Source organism: Bombus affinis, chromosome 13, assembly GCF_024516045.1.
Source record: "Bombus affinis isolate iyBomAffi1 chromosome 13, iyBomAffi1.2, whole genome shotgun sequence".
NCBI lineage: Eukaryota > Metazoa > Arthropoda > Insecta > Hymenoptera > Apidae > Bombus > Bombus affinis.
The window spans coordinates 6,664,086-6,686,866 of NC_066356.1; the positions used below are offsets into that span (position 1 = coordinate 6,664,086).

Here is a 22,781-nt window from a genome sequence, read left to right on the forward strand (position 1 = left end):
AAAATTAGTATCTACGAATATTTGAGGAGATATTCTATTCTGAATTTTTCAACATTAATCTCTGTTAATGCATAAGGCAGAATTCTACTGCAAATTGAAAATTAATCTCTATAAATATTCAGAGAAGCATTCTGCTGTAAATTAAAACTTAATCTCTATGAATATTTGACGATGTTCATTATTGTAAATTTTTAAAAATTAATGTCTATAAACATTTGGGGAGATATTCTGTAAATTTTTGAAAGTTAATCTTTGTTAATATTTTGGGTGGTATCCTATTGTAAATTAAAAATTAATCTCTATAGATATTTAAGGGAGCGTTCTGCTGTATCTGAAAAAATCAAATTTTCTGTTTCTGTATTTTCTGGGAGAAAACAGATTTATAAATATATGTGCAAATCCCTATGTCTCAAAATTTAATCAAAAAATGCTTACCAATATAAAGAACTATAAATTACTTTTATTTTAATTGGATTCTATAATATCTCAAGAATTGTATCCAGATTATGGATATACTTTCAGAAGATGCGTCGTGAAGCTAAAGCCCATAAAGATTAAACCCAGCTTTAAATTTTTTAATTATCTACTTGTCTCTCTCCCAAGTTCTGAATTCGGAATCTTTTTGATTTTCTTATATCAAACAAACGGAATGTCTAAAATCGCGGAGAAGATTCTTTTTCTCACCACGGCCAATTTTTATTATTTTTTGTCTTTAAACAAATTTGCGAATGTTACTGAAACGTAAATAAATACACATATTACGCATGTATTTAAAAAATAACACAACTCAACTAACAAATTTTTCAGACAAACCAATACTTGTAAATATTTGGTAGCGTATAAAAAGAATGATCTACCGAATAAATAATCTTGACAAAAGGACAAATTCTACGAAACAAGGATCAAATATTATTTTTCTAATTTTCCATTTCTATTCCTCGAACTCTTTCGACGATCTTCATGTTCTAACAAAAAACTGAATTGCTTCCAACTGTAACACTTTTGCAATACACGCGCAAAATGTCGACAGAAAAATTCCCATTGAAATCCCCATTTAAATTTCCCATTCAGCGAAATATATTCACCACCACTTGACACAATGAACTATCACGTATCTCTCAATTATATTTCAAGGGAAAACTAAAAAAAATAGCTTTCGATCTCGAGTTCATTGTCTTGTGATTTACTTGCCACGCGGAGCGATAAATTTCATTAAATTCTGCAATCCATCGTCACAATAAACCTGCTGCAAGCGTAATTCGCACGGTATTATTCGCTGCACTACAGAAATCGTGGCGCCAAAGGAGCTTTACGTCGGGCTCGTGCCAGACTTCAATTAATCGCAACAGCGAAATCTTTAACCGACCCCGACCTCGTCGTTCTGCATTATTTCTCTCGCGGAAACGTTCAACCCTCGTCGTCGGTTTGATCGTGAAATCGCTGACTTTCGCGTTCTCCGACGACGACTCGAATAAAATTGCCGAGGCCTCGCCCGTTCCCTCGAATTTTCAACCATCTAGCGACTATCGATCGGCACACCGACACTGCGATTATCCAGATACGGTCGTCAAGAAGCGGAGAAATTGTTCAGAATTCCGAACGAGCGAAATTAAAATGCTCTCGAGCGCGGTCGCGGTCGAAACGATCCTCCAGAGGGATCGAAAGATCTCCACGGGGGGAAAGACAATAGCGCAGCCAACCGATAAATTGCTGGCAATCGTTGCAACGTCTCGGCCTTGAACCAGGATTACCGATACCACGAAGAAGGATTCTTTGCCTCGGTCCGCTTTTCCAATGGAATTTATCGCGAGATTTTAAGCGAAGACCGAAACGAGGAGATACGTACGTGGACAAACGTGTGGAAGAATAATTTCCAACGAGAATAAATTCTCATTAATTACCGAGAAAAGATAAAACAGGTTCACGTTCGTCCATGCAATGTTTATTCGCGCTAATCGCAAAATAATTCGTATTAATGCGTGTTAATTAACATATTTAGTTACATTATGTTTTTTGAAAATTATATATGCCTTTTTTAGGAAGGAGTAGCAATTGATAGATTCCTTTTGACTTGCTATAAGAATTATCTACTACTGGGAACATATTTCTATTCGCACCTTTTAAATATATTTTAGATGATAGATACGTCGATCCTTTTCGATTTACGTTAATTACCACTGGCGATACATAAAACAGATTTGTAGTCGCGTACGTATGTAACATTTGTTCACACTGACAGCAAAATATCTTGAAAGAGACTATATTTAGTAAAAAAAAAGAGGTCCAGGTTTGTTTAGCTTTCCCTTTATCGAGTCTTGCTCACCTGGAAAACAATTAGATCTGTATAACGAGAATACACGAGGTTACCTATAACATCACGATTTTATGGAGAAGAAGAAATTTGCTGTCCCATAGGAAATATCATTCACGAAGATAACATCCCTTAAATGGTGTCTCTCACTTCCACGCGTGCTATTTTACATATTGGCCGATAACGTCCTTTGTCTACGGGTAACGATCGGTGTCCTTGCCCGAATCCACGGTTGTCGCGAATTTCTGATTCTAATCCGACCAAACGTGCCTCGAATTTATTTCATCCATTTGTTAAACATTCATGGCTCCAGCGCTGATACTTCCCAACGATAGTTTCGTACATTATTTTGAACGAAATACCGGCGAATGCTATAAAACGAAGCAATGGTCGTTTTATTTTTGAAAGGCGATATAGATGTCAAAAAAATCATTAACAGTATGACCAAAGACCTAAGCAGGATCCATTAATTCTTTTGCCCAATTCTTTTGTTACTTTATTTTAGAACAACACGAAGCCAAGCAGAGATTGGCGCAGGCGACGTTGTCACGAAACAACACCGATCACAAATTTCTTCCTATCGGGACGTTATCGTCGCTCTCGTAAACAAGTCGAGATCTACGATTCGTCCAATTTTTCGCACCACAAACCCGGCCGAGAATATTTGCCAACCTAAACTGACGACGAAATAAGGACGTTCGATTTCAAGGACTCCATTAGCCCGTCTGATGTGCGATTTCTATCGATATCGAGAGCAATAAAGTGGGCACGTTCAGCGGATTATCGCGAAGGCGCGGCCAAACTGGAAACGGAGATGGAAAGGGCACCCACTAACGAATTTCACGGTTAAGACACATTTGGCTCGGCAGCAAGTTCAAGTATTGTACAGATCACATTTACATAACGCGTTGAAGTTTCTTTCATCGAGCAAGCCAATATATTTCACAATTTAACGCGCTTTCGCCGCAAATTTGATTAACAATTTAACCAACAATCGAAGATGAGAAATTTCTCAGTGTTAGAGTTAGAAGGACGAGCAACTGGAGGATTGAAATTTCCCACTTTTTACGCACTGGGAAATTATAAGAGCAGAGATATCATGAAGCTAAGTTTGATTAACAATTTAATCAACAATCGAAGATAAGAAATTTGTCAGTATTAGAGTTAGAAGGATGAGCAACTGGCGGATCGAAATTTCCTACTTTTTACGAACTGGGAAATTATAAGAGCAGAGACATTATGAAGCTAAGTTTGATTAACGATCGTTAAAGAAGGAAAAGAAACTTTCTGATATAGAAACGAGCAAGCCAAAAGTCGAAATTCGTCGTTTTAGAATCGTCAGAGTTAGAACTGGACGATTAGTGGAAAAATCGTGAAACTGAAAAACAGCTGCAAAGAAAGAAAGCTCTTTAACGTGAGAATAAGCAACCGAAAGATTGAAATTCACGCGCTTTTAACACACACTGCACGATTAGAATATTCTAAAAGCAAAGAAATTCTGCACCTGAAATTGATTAACAATCGTAAGGAAGAGATTCATGAATGTTTAACTGGCCCTAAATGATTAGAAAATTATAAAAGCAGATCATCGAGGAATGAAATTTGATTAAGAATAAATTAAAGAAAATTTTACGAGCAGAAAGCAACTTTTCAACATGCAGATGAACAACTAAAAAATGAGGATTTATACCCTTTCAACGGGCTGAACGATTAGAAAGTTCTAAAAGTAGGCTATTGTGAAACCAAATTTAATTAACAATCACAAACAGAGAAAACTCGGAGATCGGCAGCTTAATACAGTCGCTGCTAAAGAACCATGAAGAGAGAGACGTTTTTAGAATTAACGAGATTTCTGCAATTATCGGGGATGAGGGTATACGGTCTGACGATTGAAACGGATCGAGGGAACAGGGGAAAAAAGAAAAGAATACCGTGAGTCAACGCGCAACTTGAACGAAATCAACGAGAGGCATCGTAAAAATGTTTTGCTTCCGACGAATGTATATTGGTGAAAGTTCAGGAACAATCGTAAATAAAACATCAGCGAACTTGTAACCGGAGATAAATAGGAAACAAGAGGCATTTAGTCAAAAGAACAATTGGCATCATAATAAAGGAATAAATGTGTTTGAAATTGAACGTGGTATAGTTTAGGAAAATTCTTTCAACTTGACATACATATAATTTATCGTCTATAATAATCTTTCGCGAAAACGCATTTAATCGTCATTGCAAATTGTTACGACTATCTCGGTAATAAAATACAGCACATAAATGAAATACATCGACCAGAAGAGAAAAACGAGAGGATAAAACGAGAGGATAAAACGAGGGAACCGTAACGAGATGAATTTCGAAAAATAGCGCTAACGATGTTGAAAGAACTAATTACGAGAACAAGGTACAATTAGACGAATCAACGAACATAACGAGAGAGGGGGGTGGGGGCAAATTTCTTAAGAGAGAGGTCCAGATTTAAATGATCCAGATTTATTCTACGAAATGGCAAATCAAAAGTTCCAATTTTTAATAGAGAAAGATAAATGATAATGTCGCTGTTGAATACAGTTGAATGCGGTATAATGATTCGTTAGCTTTGCAAATTAATTGATTCGGTGTATATCCAAATAAACGAAAACGTACGGGTCTGTTCAAACAGGGAAACAAAACATCGACGACTTCTGTTTATTGTTAGACTATCTTCGATGGTGTTCCAACGTTGCATTGTTTTCATTCGAATTATCAGGCAAACGACATAACGCTGAAATAGCTATTAAAATTACAATATGTGGGCGATCCTTGCGAGAAACATCGTGCACTAGCTTGCCTTCGTTGTACGTAAATGTGCGATATTGCTTTCTCGGCGAGAATCGACGCGACCAGCAGGTTGACAAGAAAAGCTTCGAGGAAATCCGAGGCATAATAACACGTGAAAACTTGCGTAAGACGGAACCTACAACGTTCTCATCAATGAACATCGGATTGACAGGGAATTACTATATTTCCAAGGACGTTCGCATAAAAACATTTCGACAGAGATAAACAGAGCGCGCTGCTGCGACGCGTACGAATGATTTCCCTCGCTACTGGAAAAACAGACACTTCGAATCAGAAAAAAGCATAAAACGCCAGGAAATTCAGAAGAGATGACGATTTGTAAAGTTCCAAGTACCGAAAAGTGTTGCCGGGGCCAATTAATTTTCTTTGCGAGCTGCGCCACGCTGTTTTCTGTCGTTCACGCGCTCCATTCAACTGAATATCGGCAAGAACAAAACGCAAACATAAACGTGGACAGAGAACAGAACGTACGTTGTTCGTTAAAGTGAATCAATCGGAATCTTCAAACACACAGCTGTTTAATACCTAATTCGGAAACATCAATGAGAGCTATACGTCTGCTTCTCTCGACGCTTGCTGCTACTCGAATTATCCGAATTTCGAAGCGAAATATTTCACCCCTGCTAATTCGAGATAGCTGTGCATGCGCTTGTAAGTTCGTTTATTATCCACGAACGCCTCTAAATTGCGTTACCAAAAACTAGTGAAAAGAGGCAATTAATTTTATGGGGGGAAAAAAAAAAGAAAAGAATAAAACGAGTACGAAGAAGAATCTTTCCCCAAGCGTCATCTTTGTGGTTATAAATTATTCTGCTTGCGTAGATAGAAAATCCCCGAGCACTTTAACGACTATTTTTATAAAGAAACACGGTATTCCCTTCGTCAACCTCGTATTCCCGCAATTTCCACCCCTTGGATGCTTCGAATGAAATCACCCCCTCGATCTAAGCTCGATCTAAGGGATTCCAACGTTTATACGTGGTTCTCGCGATGACATTCTCGAGAGAGAATATTCTTTTCTTATCACGCACGTTTACGATACAGACCATCAGTGTTGTCCGCGTGACAGACAGCAGGTGTTGTGCATTTTCTGCAGTTTCGAGTTGCGGCTAAGCGTGTTCCCTGCGTCCCACGTAGTTCCCGGTCGTCGACGATCGGGCGAGGGAAACGAAAACGGTGGCGCGGAAACGCGTTATCACGATCGAGACGGCGGTTACGTTCTCGCGTTCTGTTTCTTTTGTGAAAGAAAAAAAGGCAAGTCGCGTGTTACGAATGAAAATTGTAGCACGCTTGTACGATGCGCGCGTCGCGATGCTCGGCCACCGACTGTCAGCAGCGTCGCGACGGAACATCGGCGCGACGCCCGAACAAGTCCGAGGACGACCGAGGACGTCGAAACGACACGACGCCTGGTGTGTCGACGACGACGACGACGACGAGGAGGATGATGATGACGATCAAGGAACGTGTAAACTCGACCAGCTATCTAAAACTTTCGTCTACTTTAGAGAATCCTCTTTGCTTTGAAAACGCTCAAACCGATCAGGCTTACTGCTCCCCCGTTAGTTAAAATGTTCTGGCTTTTTTTTTCATTTTTCAGGATATTGTGACTCGATGAAAGTATTCGAATATTTAGTATAGAAACTGCTTATGTCGTCTTTGCTCTAAAGATGCTTTAAGGACGATCAAGAGCCTGTTCCTCTTAGATGATATGTAAAATCTTACGTAAGTATCCTTTTTTAAGTTTTCAAGGCGTAGTGGCTCACGGAAGTATTTGAATATCTAGCACACAAAGCTTTATATTGTATGTGTTACGTAAAATATATTGAAATTTCATTAGCGTTTCAACGAGACACGACTGTTGTTTAATTAATTGTTACGTTAGTAATAAATCAGCTGTCTGTTAATAATAATCGTATATGCTTCATTTGATTCGTTATATTAAGTTGCCCGAAAAGTGTCTTTCTTTTACAGACCCGTCTTTTACAACGATGCATCTTTATACAAACATGAAACCTAATCTGTCAAACGTTGTGATCTTTATCTTGATAGAACAAAATGGATCATACGCAATAATATAAAACGAAAAATGTTGTGCATCCATTATTTCCTTATAAAAAGAAAGAAACTTTTCGGACGACCTAATAGGATAATTACAAAATATTTGAAATTCGAAGAAAAACAGAGATGATAAAAATAAAATGATAAAACTTGGGTTTTCTTCGATGTTGCAAAATAACAGATAGGGCATTTTAATCCCATTTTAATTTTACGGTCGTTTTGGATACTGATGAATCTTACTCTATTGCGACAAGCGTATAATCTACACTATTCTAATTGATGGTAGTTTTTAGAGGATCGAAAATAGAATTCATGAAAATTTTATAGAAAAGCAAAAGATTATGAGGCCTGCGAGAAACTGATAGCTGAGGAAGGATATCATGATACAGAGTCAAATCGAATATGATTGTAAAGGATTAACGGCGACAGCGTACCACGCAGATCAAGATACTGTGCGGAATATCTGGTATATGCTAATGAACTTCGACCAGCGACGAATAAGCTGTTTAATGCTACACCATGACCTCACGGATTAATAGCATTAATTTAGATAGTAATCGAACAGTCGTTTCTGTTATCTATTTATTATCTCGTGTGGACAGAATTATTCATTGTACCGATGACCAACCAACTCTATATGGAAATTAGAAGGCTTGTTTTACAAACTGTGTGGATTTTTAACGGCTATAGTAAATTGATGGCACAACAGTAAGTCAAATTGCAAGGTAAAGCTCTGAGAATAACGTTCCCGTTTAAACAAACTGCAATGTTATGAAAGACGTTTGATACTAAGTCGAAACTACATCCATCAATTTATACCAGCGAGACTTACGGTTATGTCAACAGTACTGAATAGAAATCGATGTACCGTGCCAATTAAATTTAGAAACGCATGACGATCAAAGCCCGCAGATCCGAGAGGATTTCTATACACCCACCAGACTAGTATTAGTCAAACTGTTGACTCATCGGCGCATCAAATACATCACTCCTTGTTCACGAATGCAACACAAAATTTCCCGATAATATTCCCAATATCTGAAAGCAATATTCCAGAATTTTTCGAATTATTCGTTTACCTTCTATTATAAGAATCACAAATGCTTTTGAACAATAAGATGATAAATCTTTGTAAAAATAAAATTCCTTTTCAGAGTACATCTTCCCTTTTTACTCAATCTGATGTTCCCTAGTTTATATCTTATGCCATCCTTCATTAATCTCCCGAGACACGGATTTCTTTGTCCATTACGCTGGCATCTTTCCCAAATCCTATCAAGAAAATTATACATACCTCTGCCCTGTTCGCGATAACGAAGCATTTATGAGCCGCGAGTCAATCACTGCAGTTGCAAATGATTTCGGGAACGAAGCGAAATGCCTTGACATTGGATCAGCCGCAATGCGACAAGTCGTTGAATCCTAAGAAAGCCTAAACTGGTCTACATTTGTGGAGAACGTAAAAGGTATTCACCTAACGCGAATAACGATCAATTTAAGAACGTGACTGATTCAAGAATTTTCCGATTTATATTAATTAAAGTAGAACATGACGATATTAAGGGATATAATAAGCCTTGCAATTGCGCTTATCATAAAATCTATAAATCTATAGATATATTTCTTTAGCGACAGCTCATCTGTATTTTCACATGATAAATATTTTCTTTCTTACCGCCCATCCTTCGTAGCGTCGCCCTCCTCGTCCTATCATCTTCCTCCAGTCCTGTCATTTTCTCAGCTATTGAATTACTGCTAGAAGATAATAGCCATTCTCCGGATCTGGAACAGAAAAACAAGTTAGTAAGCATTACTGCAGCACTGACACCCTCTCTTCCTTGAATAATAAAAAATTTTTATTAAAAATGTAATGTATGCCCCATGAAAATATTCTATTTTGCACACGTGTTCGTTGTATTTATTATATTTTCTATTCTATTGTATTATTTAGTAATTAATGTACTGTAGTAATTTCAGTATTATTTATCAATTAATGAATTTAATAAAAAATTACTTAGTAATTAATAAATACATATAGAACCCTCTGAAAACGTGAGAAATCATTTTCAAATGAATCTTAACCTAAGTATTCGTAATTTTGTTTTATTAAATTTTTAACCTATACTGCTCGATAAAAACAGTCACGATAGACGTATATATGTATGTGAAATACATTATAAAACATACAAACACATGCATAAATTGCATAGGATCTTGATTCAATAGCTTAAAATAGACTCCTATAGTATGAAACACTAATTGCATTAATCATTTGCATCAAGCTAAATTAATCTATCACTCTGTTCTTTATACACGTTCGATAACTGACCTTTCCATTCCAATTCTCCCTATTCGTTTTATAAATACACATCATTACGTTCACATTTGCAAAACTGCCGATCTTTCGTTTATTTTTCATTATACAGTAACGAGGGCTGTATATTCGTTTATGTTTATTTAATGAAAACTTACTTTATTTGTTATCCTAACCAGCATGCAAGAATTCATGGATGGCGCCAATAATACGACACTGGGTACTTCATTCACCATAGATTGAATCGCTATTTTTACTTCCTTACGTGACACATTTATGTGTTTAAGAAGAACACTGTATATATTTCACTTTCCATTAATATTGTATTAATTGAGTAATGATAGATAAATACCGAAGAAAATAAAAAAAATTAATGTCGTATTAAAAGAATATATTCGAAGAACGCGTTGATAGAACGCCACCTACAGTATTGAAAAACCGGAAGTACTACGTGAACATTTATGTTTAATTTAATAGTTACAAGTATCTACTACACATAAAATAAAATTCAACGAGACAAATCAACATAGAAATAATTTCAATAATCGATACAAATTCCAATGAAACTATGCATTCTTTATACAAAATTTAATCTATGTTCCAATCTTAAAACAAGAATTATGATTTTATAGATAACATTTTATTAATAAAAAGATAATTAGACTATGTATTTTTATGCAAATTCATATTTTTGAGAATACAAATTTAAAAAATGTAAAAAATTGTTTATCTATCAAATATTCTTGAAAACTCTATACTTTGGATATTTTATATACTTTTTCACGTTATATGAAATCTACGCATAAAACTCTGCGGTTTAGTTAATAACAATTAAAAAATTCAGGTTACCTTTGTAAAAGAAACGGACTTACCGAGAATACCCTTTTCCTCATCTTAATGAAGACGAGCATTTTTTCATCTGGGACTGGGCGAGAAAACCAGAAGAACATAGAAAATTACAAATTTTCTTCATCATTGTGATATATATCACAATGACTAAATGCAACAGAGTTCTTAAAAGAACGTAAAAACTAGATTGGGGTTAGGTTTCAACGGTGAAGATTTGGCCTTAGCAGCGATCTTCGCCACTCGTAAATCCGTTTCAACAAAATGTATTTAAATTCTATATATGTAGGAAACTCTATTCATGTAACAACTATGGAGAAAATATATAATTTGGTAACCCTCTATTGAGAATTAAGTCAACTAAAGTGAAAGCATATCCTATTTAGTGTCATGATGCGCCATCTACAGAGTTTAAAAGATAGACATAATATTTAATTCTTTCGAAATCAAATATCGTTCTCAAACTTTTTATGATATAGAGAATATAGAGATCTATATTCTTTTTCAATAAAATGTTGACGTGCTTGTTAGTAATCTATAAAAGATCTTTCCTGAACAAAGTTCATGTTTTTAGAAAGATACCTACCATCAATTAAATGGTGAACTGACCAGCATCAGATTCTACGATGACTAAGCAAATTTTTCTTCAAAGCGTGAAAGCTAGAGTAAAATCAAAACTTTGGTGGTTTCTCGACGCTGAAACTTGAAAGAATCAGTTGAGAAATATATCCATGGATGGAAAACGATCTATAAAGATGGTACGTTGCCTCTCTGTATAATGCACGACCTCCTTTAATCAGTGCATCATATGTTTTTAAAGTCCATTAATATGACGTAGAAGAAAGCAGATTGTCAATTATAATTCTCTCGAAAAGATAATTACAGCTAATTTTTCAATACGTAAATAAACGCCTTTTCATGATTATTCACAAGAAAACAGGACAAAATATGTCATTTCTAAATAACTTATGATGTTATGAAATATCTAAGAAAATATTTGTTTTTATATTTACATGTTATGTAATTCTACGTAACATATAGTAAATATTTATCTATTTATCATAAAATGAAATTGATGAAAAATTATGATCAATTTTTGTGTAGGATCCACTATCACCTGGTCCTTGTTTAGACATTAGTGACGATGAACTAGTGACTATATCAGTTAGAGATTTAAACAGGCAGCTGAAATTGCGTGGATTATCAAGAGAAGAAATAGTTCGTATGAAACAACGTAGACGCACATTGAAAAACAGAGGATATGCAGCCAGTTGTCGTATCAAACGAATTGAACAAAAAGATGAGTTAGAATCAGAAAAGACACAGGAATATCGTGATATGGAAGCTATGCAGGAGGACAATAATCATATGAGAGAAGAAATTGAATCTTGGCATTCTAAATATCAAGCACTAAAAAAATTTGCAATAGAAAAAAAAATTCACATCCCACCTGAACTAGAAACTATATAAAATATTTTAAACATACTAGAGTTTTCTATTAAACATAAAAGCAATAACATTACTGGGTATTGAACGATTTTATACCAAAATTACACAATGCAAAAAACTGAATTACTAGCACTTCTAAGTATGTATTAAGAATTAAGAGGAATGTGAGCTTCATATTAATCAAAAGCAATGATTGCAATGATACTTGGTTAACAATGATTATACTACTATGAATAATTGTAAATGATTAAAGTACAAAAATTATGTAAATGCTAACATTTGTAACCACTTAGCACTTAGATGGTCATGAATGATCTGTATTTATGTCAAAAACTAAATATGTTATTATAGAAACTTCATTTACCTATTATACTTATTTCTTTGTATTTTTTCTGTTAAAAATTTGTAACTTCGTTTTGGAATATAAAACATTTTTTTTATTAAAAATATATATAAACTACATTTCTGTGAATGTCATGTAATTTTTTTCTCAGTATATAATAAAAATATTAATCTACTAACTACATATACATTAATTGAATTTCCTAAAAGTCTGTATCTTTGCTTACATGTTATATGTTCTGGAAATTTAAATTCTTCAGGAAAACACATTAATCTAGACACTTCTCTAGGTGTAAAATATCGTAACATTAATTTTTGTAAAACTTCTGATGCTTCTAATGATTGCTTGCCATACTTATTTGCTTCTAAAAATATCTGTTGGATTGTTTCTTCTGTATATGGAGAATATACAGAACCTGTTCCTTCTACATAATGACTATAAGCTTTTGTAAAACAACAAGAACCATCACTTTGAGATGTTCTTATATCAAACAACCAAGCTCTCTTTTGTAACAACTTTCTAGGAATTAAATACTGTGACTTATCAACATTTTCTAAAATATTTTCTAATTTGTAGCAATTCTTATCTGTTTTAGCACCTTCTAATAATAAATTATGTTTACTTCCTGGTAAGGCCTTTAAAACAGCTTCTGGTAGATTAAAATTTAATATACAGTGATCAAAGCAAAATTCAGAATCCTTCCTTTTAGCCAATAAATAATATCTGAATCTGGTATTTGGAATACCAAATTGGCAAGGACTTAGAATTAGTTCCTTATAATTGAATCCAGACATATTCATACATTTTAATACTGCATTTCTCATTTCAGACTTTTCAAATCCTTTTACATTTTCAAGCAATATATGCTTTAATGTTCTCAATTGTGGAATCAATGAAAGAACATGAAGTAACGAAGATGATCTATTATCCGATATATCTCTCTGAAGTCCAACTCTTGTGTAAGGTTGACATGGAGGACTCATTAATATAGTATCTATATTTAAGTCATTTATCAGTTTTGCAGAAAGTGACTGAATATTACAATTCATAAGCAATACATTTGGAAAATTATATCTGTATATACTGTTTGCAACAGTATTTATATCAACTGCCGCAACAACATCTCCATTAATACCACTTTCTGAAAATAAAATTTTTTGTAGTAATTATATATTTTATTTAAGACATAATATCTTTTTTGTAATAAACAACTTGATAGAAAGTAAAGGTTAAATTTTGTTAAACAATATAACCAACAAATAGCAGTATAATAGCAGTATAATAGGTTACCTTGAAGAGCATAATGCATTCCACCAATACCACTATATAATTCCAAAACTCTCATTATTGTGAATCACGCAGGCTTATTTTAATATTTACAGATGATTCAATATCAATATATATTTTTCTCTTTGTCAACACACTTTATTGTGAAATCATGTTGAAATCTTTTTACTTTATCATAACCTTCGTTCGTTTATATTCATATAATTTATACAAAATTTAATGAAATGTTAAAAAGATTCTATTTTTTTCCTTATATAACAAACACGTTCTTTTAGTATTTAACAAAATTATAAATAATAATAACAAACGACACTAACTAACCTAACGTATAGTTCCATTGACTATTCAGTAATGGAGGGTAGTCTTCGTTTTGCGTCGTGTAAAATTGAACGTACGTGACTGACATTATTTCGATAATTTGTTTGTTGTGCAATTGGAAAGATGTACAATAATGTGAATGCATTTTATATGGAAATATAATAATTGATAATTAGATGAAGAATTAAAATGCATAATGGAAAAATAACTCTAACCTGAACAATGTGTTAAATTTTATTGCTATTTCGACAATCTTTTTAACGTTTATGAAGATTTAATTTATATTTAAATAAGCCTTACACGATTATAATTTTAATTACATAAACAAATGTCGGTGATAATACTTTAATCAAACAAAAAAGTGACAAAAAGAAACAAAAGGAATATGAATTTAATGCAAGACACCACCCAAATGCAGTTGTATTACTAAAAAATGTTTCGAAGTCGGAGCTGGTTTGGAGGAGGGCTTTGGAAGCCCAAAAATCCTCATTCTTTAGAGCATCTTAAGTATGTATATATATATTTAAATTTGTACTTTGTCTAAATTTTATTCATTGTTATATATAGGTACTTGTATCATGTACTATCAAAAAATCAAACTGTGTCAGAAAATAATAGGGGTTTGTTAGTAGAAACTCTTCGTTCTATAGCTGAAATTTTAATATGGGGTGACCAAAATGATAGCAGTGTATTTGAGTAAGCATTAGTAAAGTAGATGCTATTTAACTTTTTTTTTCTTTTCATGTATAATAAACAATAACTATCTATATTCCTTACTAGTTTCTTTTTGGAAAAGAATATGCTTTCATTTTTCCTACGTATAATGAAACAAAAATGCGGAAGCTATGTATGTGTTCAGTTATTGCAGACCTTAAATATATTATTTGAAAATATACGTAATGAGACATCTTTATGTAAGTTTATTATCAAGACTATATATTATAATTTTAATTGATCTCTCTTCTAGCAAAGTTCCAATTCAAATATTTATTTCCAGATTATTTACTTAGTAATAATCATGTGAACAGTATAATAGTGCACAAATTTGACTTTAGCGATGAGGAAGTGATGGCATATTACATCAGCTTTTTAAAGACTTTAAGCTTGAAGTTAAATGCACATACCATTCACTTCTTTTATAATGAGGTAAACGAGGTACACGTGATAATCCTCTGTGTTTATTATTTCACTTTTGCTAATCTCATGCTCATTAATTTTAATAGTAGCTGCCTTTAATATATTTTTTTTAAATTTAATTATAGATATAATTTAATCTATTCATGATGTGCTTTTTACTATGGTCATTATTTCATCTTCATTGTCATCATCATTATTTAAATTCTGCACTTAGCACATAAAAGAGGATGTGTTTTAATTTGATTTTTTTATCAGCACACCAATGATTTTCCATTGTATACGGAGGCAATTAAATTTTTTAATCACTCCGAAGGAATGGTTCGTATAGCAGTGCGAACTTTAACTTTAAATGTATATCGAGTAGAAGATGCCTCCATGCTAGCATTTATAAGAGATCGCACTGCTGCACCCTATTTCAGCAATCTTGTATGGTTTATTGGTAATCACATTATAGAGCTTGACACTTGTGTTAGAAATGATGCTGAGTAAGTCATTTTCAAATATAATTTAAATTATCATATTCAGAGGATGTTTCATAATATATGTGTGTTTCAGTCATCAAAGTCAAAACAGATTATCAGATTTAGTAGCAGAACATTTAGATCATTTACATTATTTAAATGACATTCTTTGTTTAAATATATCTGATTTAAATAAAGTTTTATCAGAACACTTGCTTCATAAATTATTAGTTCCACTATATGTTTACTCACTTATGAGACACAAAAATCTTCTGTGCCAAAATCAGGTATGTTTCCAATTAATAAGTATATAATAACTTGATATAGTAGTAATTTGTATTTGTGATTAATAGGAAGACAGAAAACACGTGAGCATTGTTGTAGCCTTATTTTTACTTTCTCAAGTATTTCTAATAGTTTCTCATGGTCCTCTTGTACATACACTAGCAGCAGTAATGCTGCTGTCAGATTTAAAAACAATACAAACAGGTGCAAGTAAAGTACTTGAAATATATGGTGATATTTCATTGGATAAGCCAATTGCTTTTTCACCACCGAGAGAAAGTTTAGAGAAGTCTTTAGAAAATTTAAGTGAATCCTTGACAGTGTCAGATGAACTTTGTGAAGAAGAAAGTAATTTGAAAGAAGAAAAGGATAACGTGGAAAATGGAAGTGAAGATGTTTCAGAAACAAATCATGCTAGTACATCATTTGATACTGCTTCAACAGGAGGTGTATCAGTACTTATAAGTTCACAACAACTAGATATAAATATTCCAGCTGAAGATTTGGAAGAAATCAAACATTTAAATGTTACTGATGAAGAAAAGGAGCAAAGATTAGCATTAGAAACTCCTTTAACACCTCAAACTCAAAAAAATGTAACTGAATCATTATCAAATAAGCCATTCTTAGAAACTATTTTAAATTCCTTATTTTGCACAGAAAACGATTATGCCGCTCTATTCGCGTTGTGTTTACTTTATGCTTTAGCTAATAATCAGGTAAGAAAACTATTTTCAAATTATTGTATCTAATAAAATTCTAAACTGTTGTTCTAATAAAATTCATTTTCAAGGGCATAGATCGTAAAACTTTGGATCCAATTTTATGCAATTCACGAAATTCAACTACAAGTTTATATAATGAAATTTTAATAGATAGACTGATTCATATCATAACATTAAGTTGTCAAACAAGTGAGTCATTTTCCAGAATATCTTCTTTAATTTCAAAAATAATAATCTACGTTTTTACGAACAATATTTTTGTCAGATGCTAGAGTGAGACTTGTTACTTTGGAATTGACAATTAAATTGTTAATACAATTAGTAATGTCAGAAGGTCAAAGTATGTTAAAAGATTCACATTTGGCAGCAATTGAAGCAGCCAAAGAACAAAGCACATCGCTATTAAAGAATTTTTATAAGGTGTGTTATATTTGTCTCCTCTCTTTTTAAATATTACAAATTGTAAAAAAATTAGTTTTCTATTTTCAGAGCGAAGACATATTCTTAGATATGTTTGAAGATGAATATAGCGAAATCCAGAAACGACCTTTGAATGTTGAATGGTTAATGATGGACAGTAATGTTCTATTACCGCCAACGGGAACTCCAATGACGGGTATCGAATTTACTAAAAGACTACCATGTGGAGATGTAAATATTTTTTGGAGATAAAGTCTTTTATTTGATAATACATATTGTTAACCTAATGCAAATTGTTAAACCTATTAATAAGAAACAAAAATAATGTTTGCATAGGTTGAAAGAGCACGACGCGCCATACGAGTATTCTTTTTAATAAGAGATCTATCACTGACCCTTAATATGGAAGTAGAAACACAGTTGCCACTAACAAATCCGATCAACTGTATTCAAGTTGACAACGTTCTTGATTTAAGTAAAAGTCATTTCGTTTTAGCAAATTCTAAATTAAATATTCAGGAATTTATAAATACTAAATCCTGATTATTTTTTTATATAGATAATAGCGATTTAATCGCATGTACAGTTGTGTGGAAAGATGGCCAGAAAATTCGTCGTTTTTTAGTTATCGACATTGTGCAATTAATTCTTGTTGAACCTGATACTAGTAAACTAGGTTGGGGAGTGGCAAAATTGGTAGGGTTTCTACAAGATATCGAAGTTGCAGGTGACAAAGATGATTCTAGATGTCTACACTTGACAATCTATAAACCTTTAAGCAGTAATACTGGCAATCGTGTTCCATTGTTATCAACAAAATTCATTTTCGATGATCATATAAGATGTATGGCCGCGAAACAAAGGTAAACTTGTATGATGTAATTAATATCTATTATCAGAACGTGATTCAGTAAATTTGCTTTTAATTAAAGGCTAACAAAAGGAAGAATAAAAGCACGCCAGAAGAAAATGAATCAAATTGCAAGACTACTCGACATTCCTACAAGTATACCTCACGCCACGACACCACCAAATTATGCATTACGTGGTTTTCGACATGAACGTAAAATATATTGCAATACTAAATTAGTTTGATGAGACTTAAAAGAATTATAAGAATTAAATAACATCTTAATTTCAGGATTAGTAGGACGTGCTCAGAGACCAAAAGAACATCTGCCGCGTCCAATGTTCACCGTAAATAAAGTTCCTGGATTCGCAGCACAAATGCGTAGAGAAAATGCTGCTAGACCTACCCCCGGTCTTTCGTCATCGACTCCGAAACGCGGTGATACTGTGTCAAATGAAAAAAGTCACGAAAATGGATTGCGATCTCGAGATAATTCACCGAAGATGCCAAGACCACGAAGCGAAGAAATTCCTTTAGAAGATATGCGAATTCGAAAAGCATCCTTAACTTCTAATGGATTGAATATATCACACATATGTCAAGAAAAGAAAGACAGTCAAATTTCTACTTGTTCAGCTAATGGCGAGCCATCAACTGTGATCAGAAAACATTCGGAAGAGACATCGTTCACCTGTCCGCAAGAAGTGAAACCACGTAGAAAGGGTCAAGTGGAGACAATATGATTGCGAAAACAAATTTCTAAAAAAATATAGGTCACACGAAAATTTTTTCAGAAATATTAGCAAAGAAAAGAGAAAAAATAAGAATGTAAATGCAATATTGATCAAAGATAAAAGATGTTTGATTGATATAATAAAGGATTTTACTATATGTAACATTTTTTTAAATCTCGTGATTCGTAATATTTTCTTTTCGATTTTCACAAGGAAAAAATATTTTAAAATTAAACTTGTAAAAAAAATAAGATCATATACAATATATCCAGCAAAAGGTCAGGTATAGATGAAATTAGTTTTCTTCACTTTTATGCTATGTAACATATAAATATTTTGTACATACATTACATTTAGATACATATACATGAAATGTATGCCTTTGCTACTTAGGTATTATAACCTTTTATCAGATATATATTTAAAAATTATGCAAAGAAAGACATATATTTGATTTGTGTATATATTGTTGAGAATTTCTATAACTTAAAATAAATACCAATAATGATATAACCATTTCTTCCTAATATACTGTAAAATATCATTATTCACTGATAAATTGCAAAGTTTAAATCAGTATTTTTAGAATTATCGATAATAGTTTTAAAAATTTATGTTTTTGCCAATTCAATAAACAGCGTAAAAATTTTATCATCATATTAAATTGAAACAGTCAATGTCAATTTAAGATCAAAATTGGTATGCAAAATTACACGTAATTTTTTCAATCAAAGGAAATTAGTTCTGCTGTTTCTGGTTTCGCATCTGTTTTCACTTGTGTGGGTTCATTTGATGCAGTTGGTAGAGAATTTGATGGTTGGTACTGTAATTGTTGTCCTTGAGATACCGGGGCCTGGGCCATACCTTGCATTGTCGGTACACTAGCTCCTTGAGGACCTTGCATCGGCGGATTCGATGTTAACATCGTTGCAATCGTAGTTCCAGGAGGTACTTGGATAGTTCCTGTTCCTTGGGATGAAATAGGTGTATTTGAAACATGAGACTGCATCGAGGGTCCTTGAGGACCTGACATCGTAGACGGTTGCTGAGGTCCCATTTGTGGTGGCAAACCAACAACTTGTCCAGTGGGGACATGAGCTCCAGGTCCTATTTGTGCAGGTGAAGGACCCATATGACTCTGTGGTACCTGAGGTATACCCATCTGAGTTGGTGGTCCCGATTGTGTGATTTGTGGAGCACCCTGTTGCGGTGGCAAATGCACCGGTGTCGGCTGCGTTTGCGTTATATGACTTGGTGGAGGACCTTGTGGTGGCGGTCCCATCTGATGTCCACCTGCCTGCTGAAGTTGCGGTATGGGATTTGTAATTTGAGACATCTTCAAAAGAAATGTAGAAAATAATGAAATAAAACATATGATTCAAAATGTTTTGAACTATTTAAGGAACTCAATAGAAGTACCGAAAAAAGAATTATATACGTTTAAATATAATTTGAAGTTGTACTAACCATTCCTGGGCCAGAAACAGAAATTCGGCCCATTCCTTCATGCCCCTGAACAGCATCGGTTGGCTGTTGGTCTTGATTAGCTATTGGCCCCATTACATGAGGTGGCATATTGTAACTTTGCATAGGATATTGTTTCATAGTAGGTTGTCCATACATAAATCCCTGATTTGTTGGTGACATAGGGTTGTAGTTAGTTCCTGGTGTTTCATACTGGACGTGTCGAACAGGTGAACCTTGAGATGGTCCAATAAAACCAGAGACAGCTTGATAGCCACCTAAAATATATTTAATAAAATAAAAATCATTTTACGATTTTGTGCGTTATTTATTTAAACTGACCCATTATATACTGTTGCTTTTGTTGTTCTTGTCTCATTTGCATTTCTCTTTCTTGTTCCTGGATTTTTTGTAAAGCAAGTTGACGTTGGTATTGTAAATATTCTTGTTTTTTCTTCCTCATAATCGCCAATTTTTGAGCCATCAACATTTGTCTTTGCCTCTCAGCTTCTTCTGCTTGTCTTCGTAACTTTTCTCTATGTTCTTCCCGCAAAGCGTCCAAGGCAGCTCTAGCATCTTTCATTTGTGTTAATTTATCTTGAAGACCTTCGTAGTATACTCTACTATCGTCTTGTTCTTGAATATATCTCAATAATCTGAAAGAATTCGTTTATTGTATTATAGAATTTTATATCATATTATGTACATAAAAAAAAAAATGTTTAAAACAAACCTTGAATGCATAGCAGTAATATTTAAAAACAAAGTTTGTACAGAACTATCATTAGCAATTGATCTGCCTCTTGACGAATTGCTTTTCATTCTATTAACAAAAATTTCAACTTGAGATCGTAAAGCATTAACAAATTCTTCCATTTGAGTATCAACTTCTCCGTTTTGTTGTTTAACAATTATAACTTTTTGTGGCATTGGGCTGCTTATATTAGGAGCAGAAGGACTGGTAACATCTGTTCTAGAACTATGTTCTTCTAATGCACTTTGTCTTAGTTCCCAACGTTTGCGATTCAAGTACTTTGCAAGCTCAGGATCAACCTCTGTCTCTTCTTGCTGAAAAATTGAAATCATAGTACTTTTCTATTAAAGTTTTGTGCTATTTAAAACTAACAGGTGATGGTGGTGGAGAAGATGCTCTTGCAACGCGTGTGCTGGGTGGGTTTACTTTTGTTGTACGACTTCCCCGTTTTTTTTCTTTTTCTTGATGTTCTGCTTCACTCTGACTTAAGGCTATGGCAAGATTAAGTTCTTCTTCTTCTTGTAGCTCTGCTGCCGTTTTCCTGGGAGGTACCTATTAATATGGGATATTATATGTTACGATATATGTATATTTTCTAATTTCTAACTTTTTTATATAGTTATATACTTGTTGTTGTTGAGCTAAAGAGCTGTTGAGATATTCAGCTGGCAAATCTCCCTCTTTAATTTGAGCAGTCGATGGTCTGTGGAAATAAATGAATGAATTAAAAATATAGATAAAATAATAAAAGTGTAACATAAAAATAAATTTAATACATACTTATTAACTTTTTCATAGCATGCTTCGCACACTCTAACTTCCTTTTCAATTCCAAATTTAGGCAGTGTGGATACTTTACTCGAACATTGACTACAAAATACTTGACCACATGCTCTGCAGTGATGTTTTCTTTGTACCATACTAAATGATACCCGACAACGATGACACACATCTCCATCTGCCCATGCTGGGGCAGTGTCAGCAATAAACATAGCATCACTTTCTTTTAAAGTGGGAAATTTATATCCTTCAGCTTTCATAATATTAAGTGTATCCTAATATGCACATGTTCCATTAATATTAACATTTTATATTATTTAAAATAAAGCATAATTAAAACACATTTATTAAACATACTTGCACTGCTCTATATTTAGGACTATTTCGAAAGGCATGTGCCCAGGCTTGAATCAATTCTAAAGCTTTAAGTTTAACATTATCATAAGTCGTTGTCTTTACTAATTCTTTAAGTTGTTCCATGAATTGCTTAGTACCAATTTCATCATGTATAAGCGTACCACAATTTTTGACACAAGATTCTAAAACCTATACAGGGAATAATATTTTTAGAATGCAACTGATAATTCCAAGATATTTACTCAGACAGTTAGTCTTATTTTTCCTCACCAATAGAGCATATAAAGCTACATGTGGATTTATATTTGTTGTTCTCTTTTTGATGGCTGCAAGTACTGCTTTAGGTCTGCACACATAAAAAAATTAAAACTTGATTTCATTATTAACCTATACTTCGGCACAATGCTATTTCTGTCATTATGATACAATATGGAACAATAAATAAGAAAAAGTTAAAACAGTTTTTTACTTTTACAAAATATGAAAAATATGTGAAAAATAACTGCATATACACAGTAAATTGAGAATGTCATTGTTTCATCATGGTTAAGAAATAGTAAGGTTAACTTTGGACTAAATAATAATATTCGCTTACTGCACATCCCCTTGACGTATTAAATCACATATTTGAAGTACTGCTACCCAGTCAGGTTCAAGTTGATAAGGATTTGTTGCTTTATCTATAAAAAAAATTCAAAATATAATTCGGCAGTCGGACATCTTGTTCATCTGATATAAGCGACAAAAACGTACCTAATAATTTGTCAAAATTAAGCGAACTGCGAAACATTTTGCTCTGTTAAGAATGATTTTTATTTGCAATTTTTCTTAGACGCTTAGATCTTCCTGAATACTTTTGTATAGATAACAATTAACTCAATTTAACAACCACCTACTCATCGACGGCTCTGCTGTTCGACTGGCTGTAATATAGTAAAGTATGAGTATATGACTTATATGAGTCACAGTAACGTCATACGTACGCACACACAAAGTAAATTACAATCGGCCAGTGCAATCGAATGGTGCGAGACAATTGACTTAACT

At 33.4% G+C, this 22,781-nt stretch overlaps 5 protein-coding genes across 12 annotated transcripts in view; 2 read left to right on the forward strand and 3 right to left on the reverse strand.

Moving 5' to 3' along the window:
• Positions 1 to 10,634, reverse strand: part of LOC126923460 (uncharacterized) — a 193,333-nt gene extending 182,699 nt beyond the window's left edge. For 4 of the 6 annotated variants that reach the window (XM_050736929.1, XM_050736928.1, XM_050736932.1 and 1 more), the window contains exons 1-2: positions 10,397 to 10,634; positions 8,886 to 8,992 (exon numbers count right to left, since the gene is read on the reverse strand). In XM_050736929.1, the coding sequence (XP_050592886.1) occupies positions 8,886 to 8,924 (39 nt within the window). In that variant the 5' untranslated portion in view covers positions 8,925 to 8,992; positions 10,397 to 10,634. Of the gene's footprint in view, positions 1 to 6,195; positions 6,488 to 8,885; positions 8,993 to 10,396 lie in introns of those variants that run through there. The other 2 variants (XM_050736930.1, XM_050736931.1) reach the window with 2 other exon arrangements.
• A 145-nt stretch (positions 10,635 to 10,779) lies between these two features.
• LOC126923464 (transcription factor MafG) lies at positions 10,780 to 12,340 on the forward strand. Its single transcript, XM_050736939.1, has 2 exons — positions 10,780 to 11,128; positions 11,475 to 12,340. Exons 1-2 carry the CDS (start codon positions 11,102 to 11,104, stop codon positions 11,838 to 11,840), a joined length of 393 nt encoding a protein of 130 aa, XP_050592896.1. The 5' UTR covers positions 10,780 to 11,101; the 3' UTR covers positions 11,841 to 12,340.
• LOC126923463 (tRNA (cytosine(38)-C(5))-methyltransferase) lies at positions 12,170 to 13,619 on the reverse strand. Its single transcript, XM_050736938.1, has 2 exons — positions 13,453 to 13,619; positions 12,170 to 13,303 (listed from the first exon to the last, which is right to left on the reverse strand). Exons 1-2 carry the CDS (start codon positions 13,505 to 13,507, stop codon positions 12,294 to 12,296), a joined length of 1,065 nt encoding a protein of 354 aa, XP_050592895.1. The 5' UTR covers positions 13,508 to 13,619; the 3' UTR covers positions 12,170 to 12,293.
• Positions 13,620 to 14,125: 506 nt separating this feature from the next.
• Positions 14,126 to 18,536, forward strand: LOC126923461 (protein CLEC16A homolog). Of its 2 annotated transcripts, none has more exons than XM_050736933.1 (14): positions 14,126 to 14,274; positions 14,335 to 14,463; positions 14,548 to 14,681; positions 14,765 to 14,922; positions 15,160 to 15,389; positions 15,460 to 15,652; positions 15,719 to 16,369; positions 16,444 to 16,564; positions 16,641 to 16,795; positions 16,865 to 17,026; positions 17,132 to 17,270; positions 17,355 to 17,658; positions 17,728 to 17,858; positions 17,937 to 18,536. In XM_050736933.1, exons 1-14 carry the CDS (start codon positions 14,201 to 14,203, stop codon positions 18,386 to 18,388), a joined length of 3,033 nt encoding a protein of 1,010 aa, XP_050592890.1. In that variant the 5' UTR covers positions 14,126 to 14,200; the 3' UTR covers positions 18,389 to 18,536. The 2 variants fall into 2 exon arrangements, with proteins under 2 accessions (XP_050592890.1, XP_050592892.1); XM_050736935.1 differs by having other exon boundaries at positions 14,765 to 14,913.
• Positions 18,537 to 18,828: 292 nt separating this feature from the next.
• LOC126923462 (hepatocyte growth factor-regulated tyrosine kinase substrate) lies at positions 18,829 to 22,758 on the reverse strand. Of its 2 annotated transcripts, none has more exons than XM_050736937.1 (11): positions 22,488 to 22,758; positions 22,330 to 22,414; positions 22,005 to 22,080; positions 21,735 to 21,923; positions 21,378 to 21,652; positions 21,225 to 21,300; positions 20,970 to 21,149; positions 20,577 to 20,911; positions 20,186 to 20,499; positions 19,847 to 20,121; positions 18,829 to 19,679 (listed from the first exon to the last, which is right to left on the reverse strand). In XM_050736937.1, exons 1-11 carry the CDS (start codon positions 22,522 to 22,524, stop codon positions 19,104 to 19,106), a joined length of 2,418 nt encoding a protein of 805 aa, XP_050592894.1. In that variant the 5' UTR covers positions 22,525 to 22,758; the 3' UTR covers positions 18,829 to 19,103. The 2 variants fall into 2 exon arrangements, with proteins under 2 accessions (XP_050592894.1, XP_050592893.1); XM_050736936.1 differs by having other exon boundaries at positions 18,829 to 19,715.
• Between the last annotated feature and the right edge of the window lie 23 nt (positions 22,759 to 22,781).

Coding starts and splice junctions, on each gene's coding strand:
- LOC126923464 (XM_050736939.1), top strand. CDS start 11,102: ATGGATGGAAAACGATCTATAAAGATG. Junction 11,129..11,474: donor GAAAACGATCTATAAAGATG/GTACGTTGCCTC, acceptor ATTTTTGTGTAG/GATCCACTATCACCTGGTCC.
- LOC126923463 (XM_050736938.1), bottom strand. CDS start 13,507: ATGAGAGTTTTGGAATTATATAGTGGTATTGGTGGAATGCATTATGCT. Junction 13,304..13,452: donor AATGCATTATGCTCTTCAAG/GTAACCTATTAT, acceptor TTTTATTTTCAG/AAAGTGGTATTAATGGAGAT.
- LOC126923461 (XM_050736933.1), top strand. CDS start 14,201: ATGTTTCGAAGTCGGAGCTGGTTTGGAGGAGGGCTTTGGAAGCCCAAA. Junction 14,275..14,334: donor CATTCTTTAGAGCATCTTAA/GTATGTATATAT, acceptor TGTTATATATAG/GTACTTGTATCATGTACTAT. Junction 16,370..16,443: donor ATGCTTTAGCTAATAATCAG/GTAAGAAAACTA, acceptor TTCATTTTCAAG/GGCATAGATCGTAAAACTTT.
- LOC126923462 (XM_050736936.1), bottom strand. CDS start 22,524: ATGTTTCGCAGTTCGCTTAATTTTGACAAATTATTAG. Junction 22,081..22,329: donor ATACGTCAAGGGGATGTGCA/GTAAGCGAATAT, acceptor TTATGTGTGCAG/ACCTAAAGCAGTACTTGCAG. Junction 21,653..21,734: donor CTAAATATAGAGCAGTGCAA/GTATGTTTAATA, acceptor TGTGCATATTAG/GATACACTTAATATTATGAA.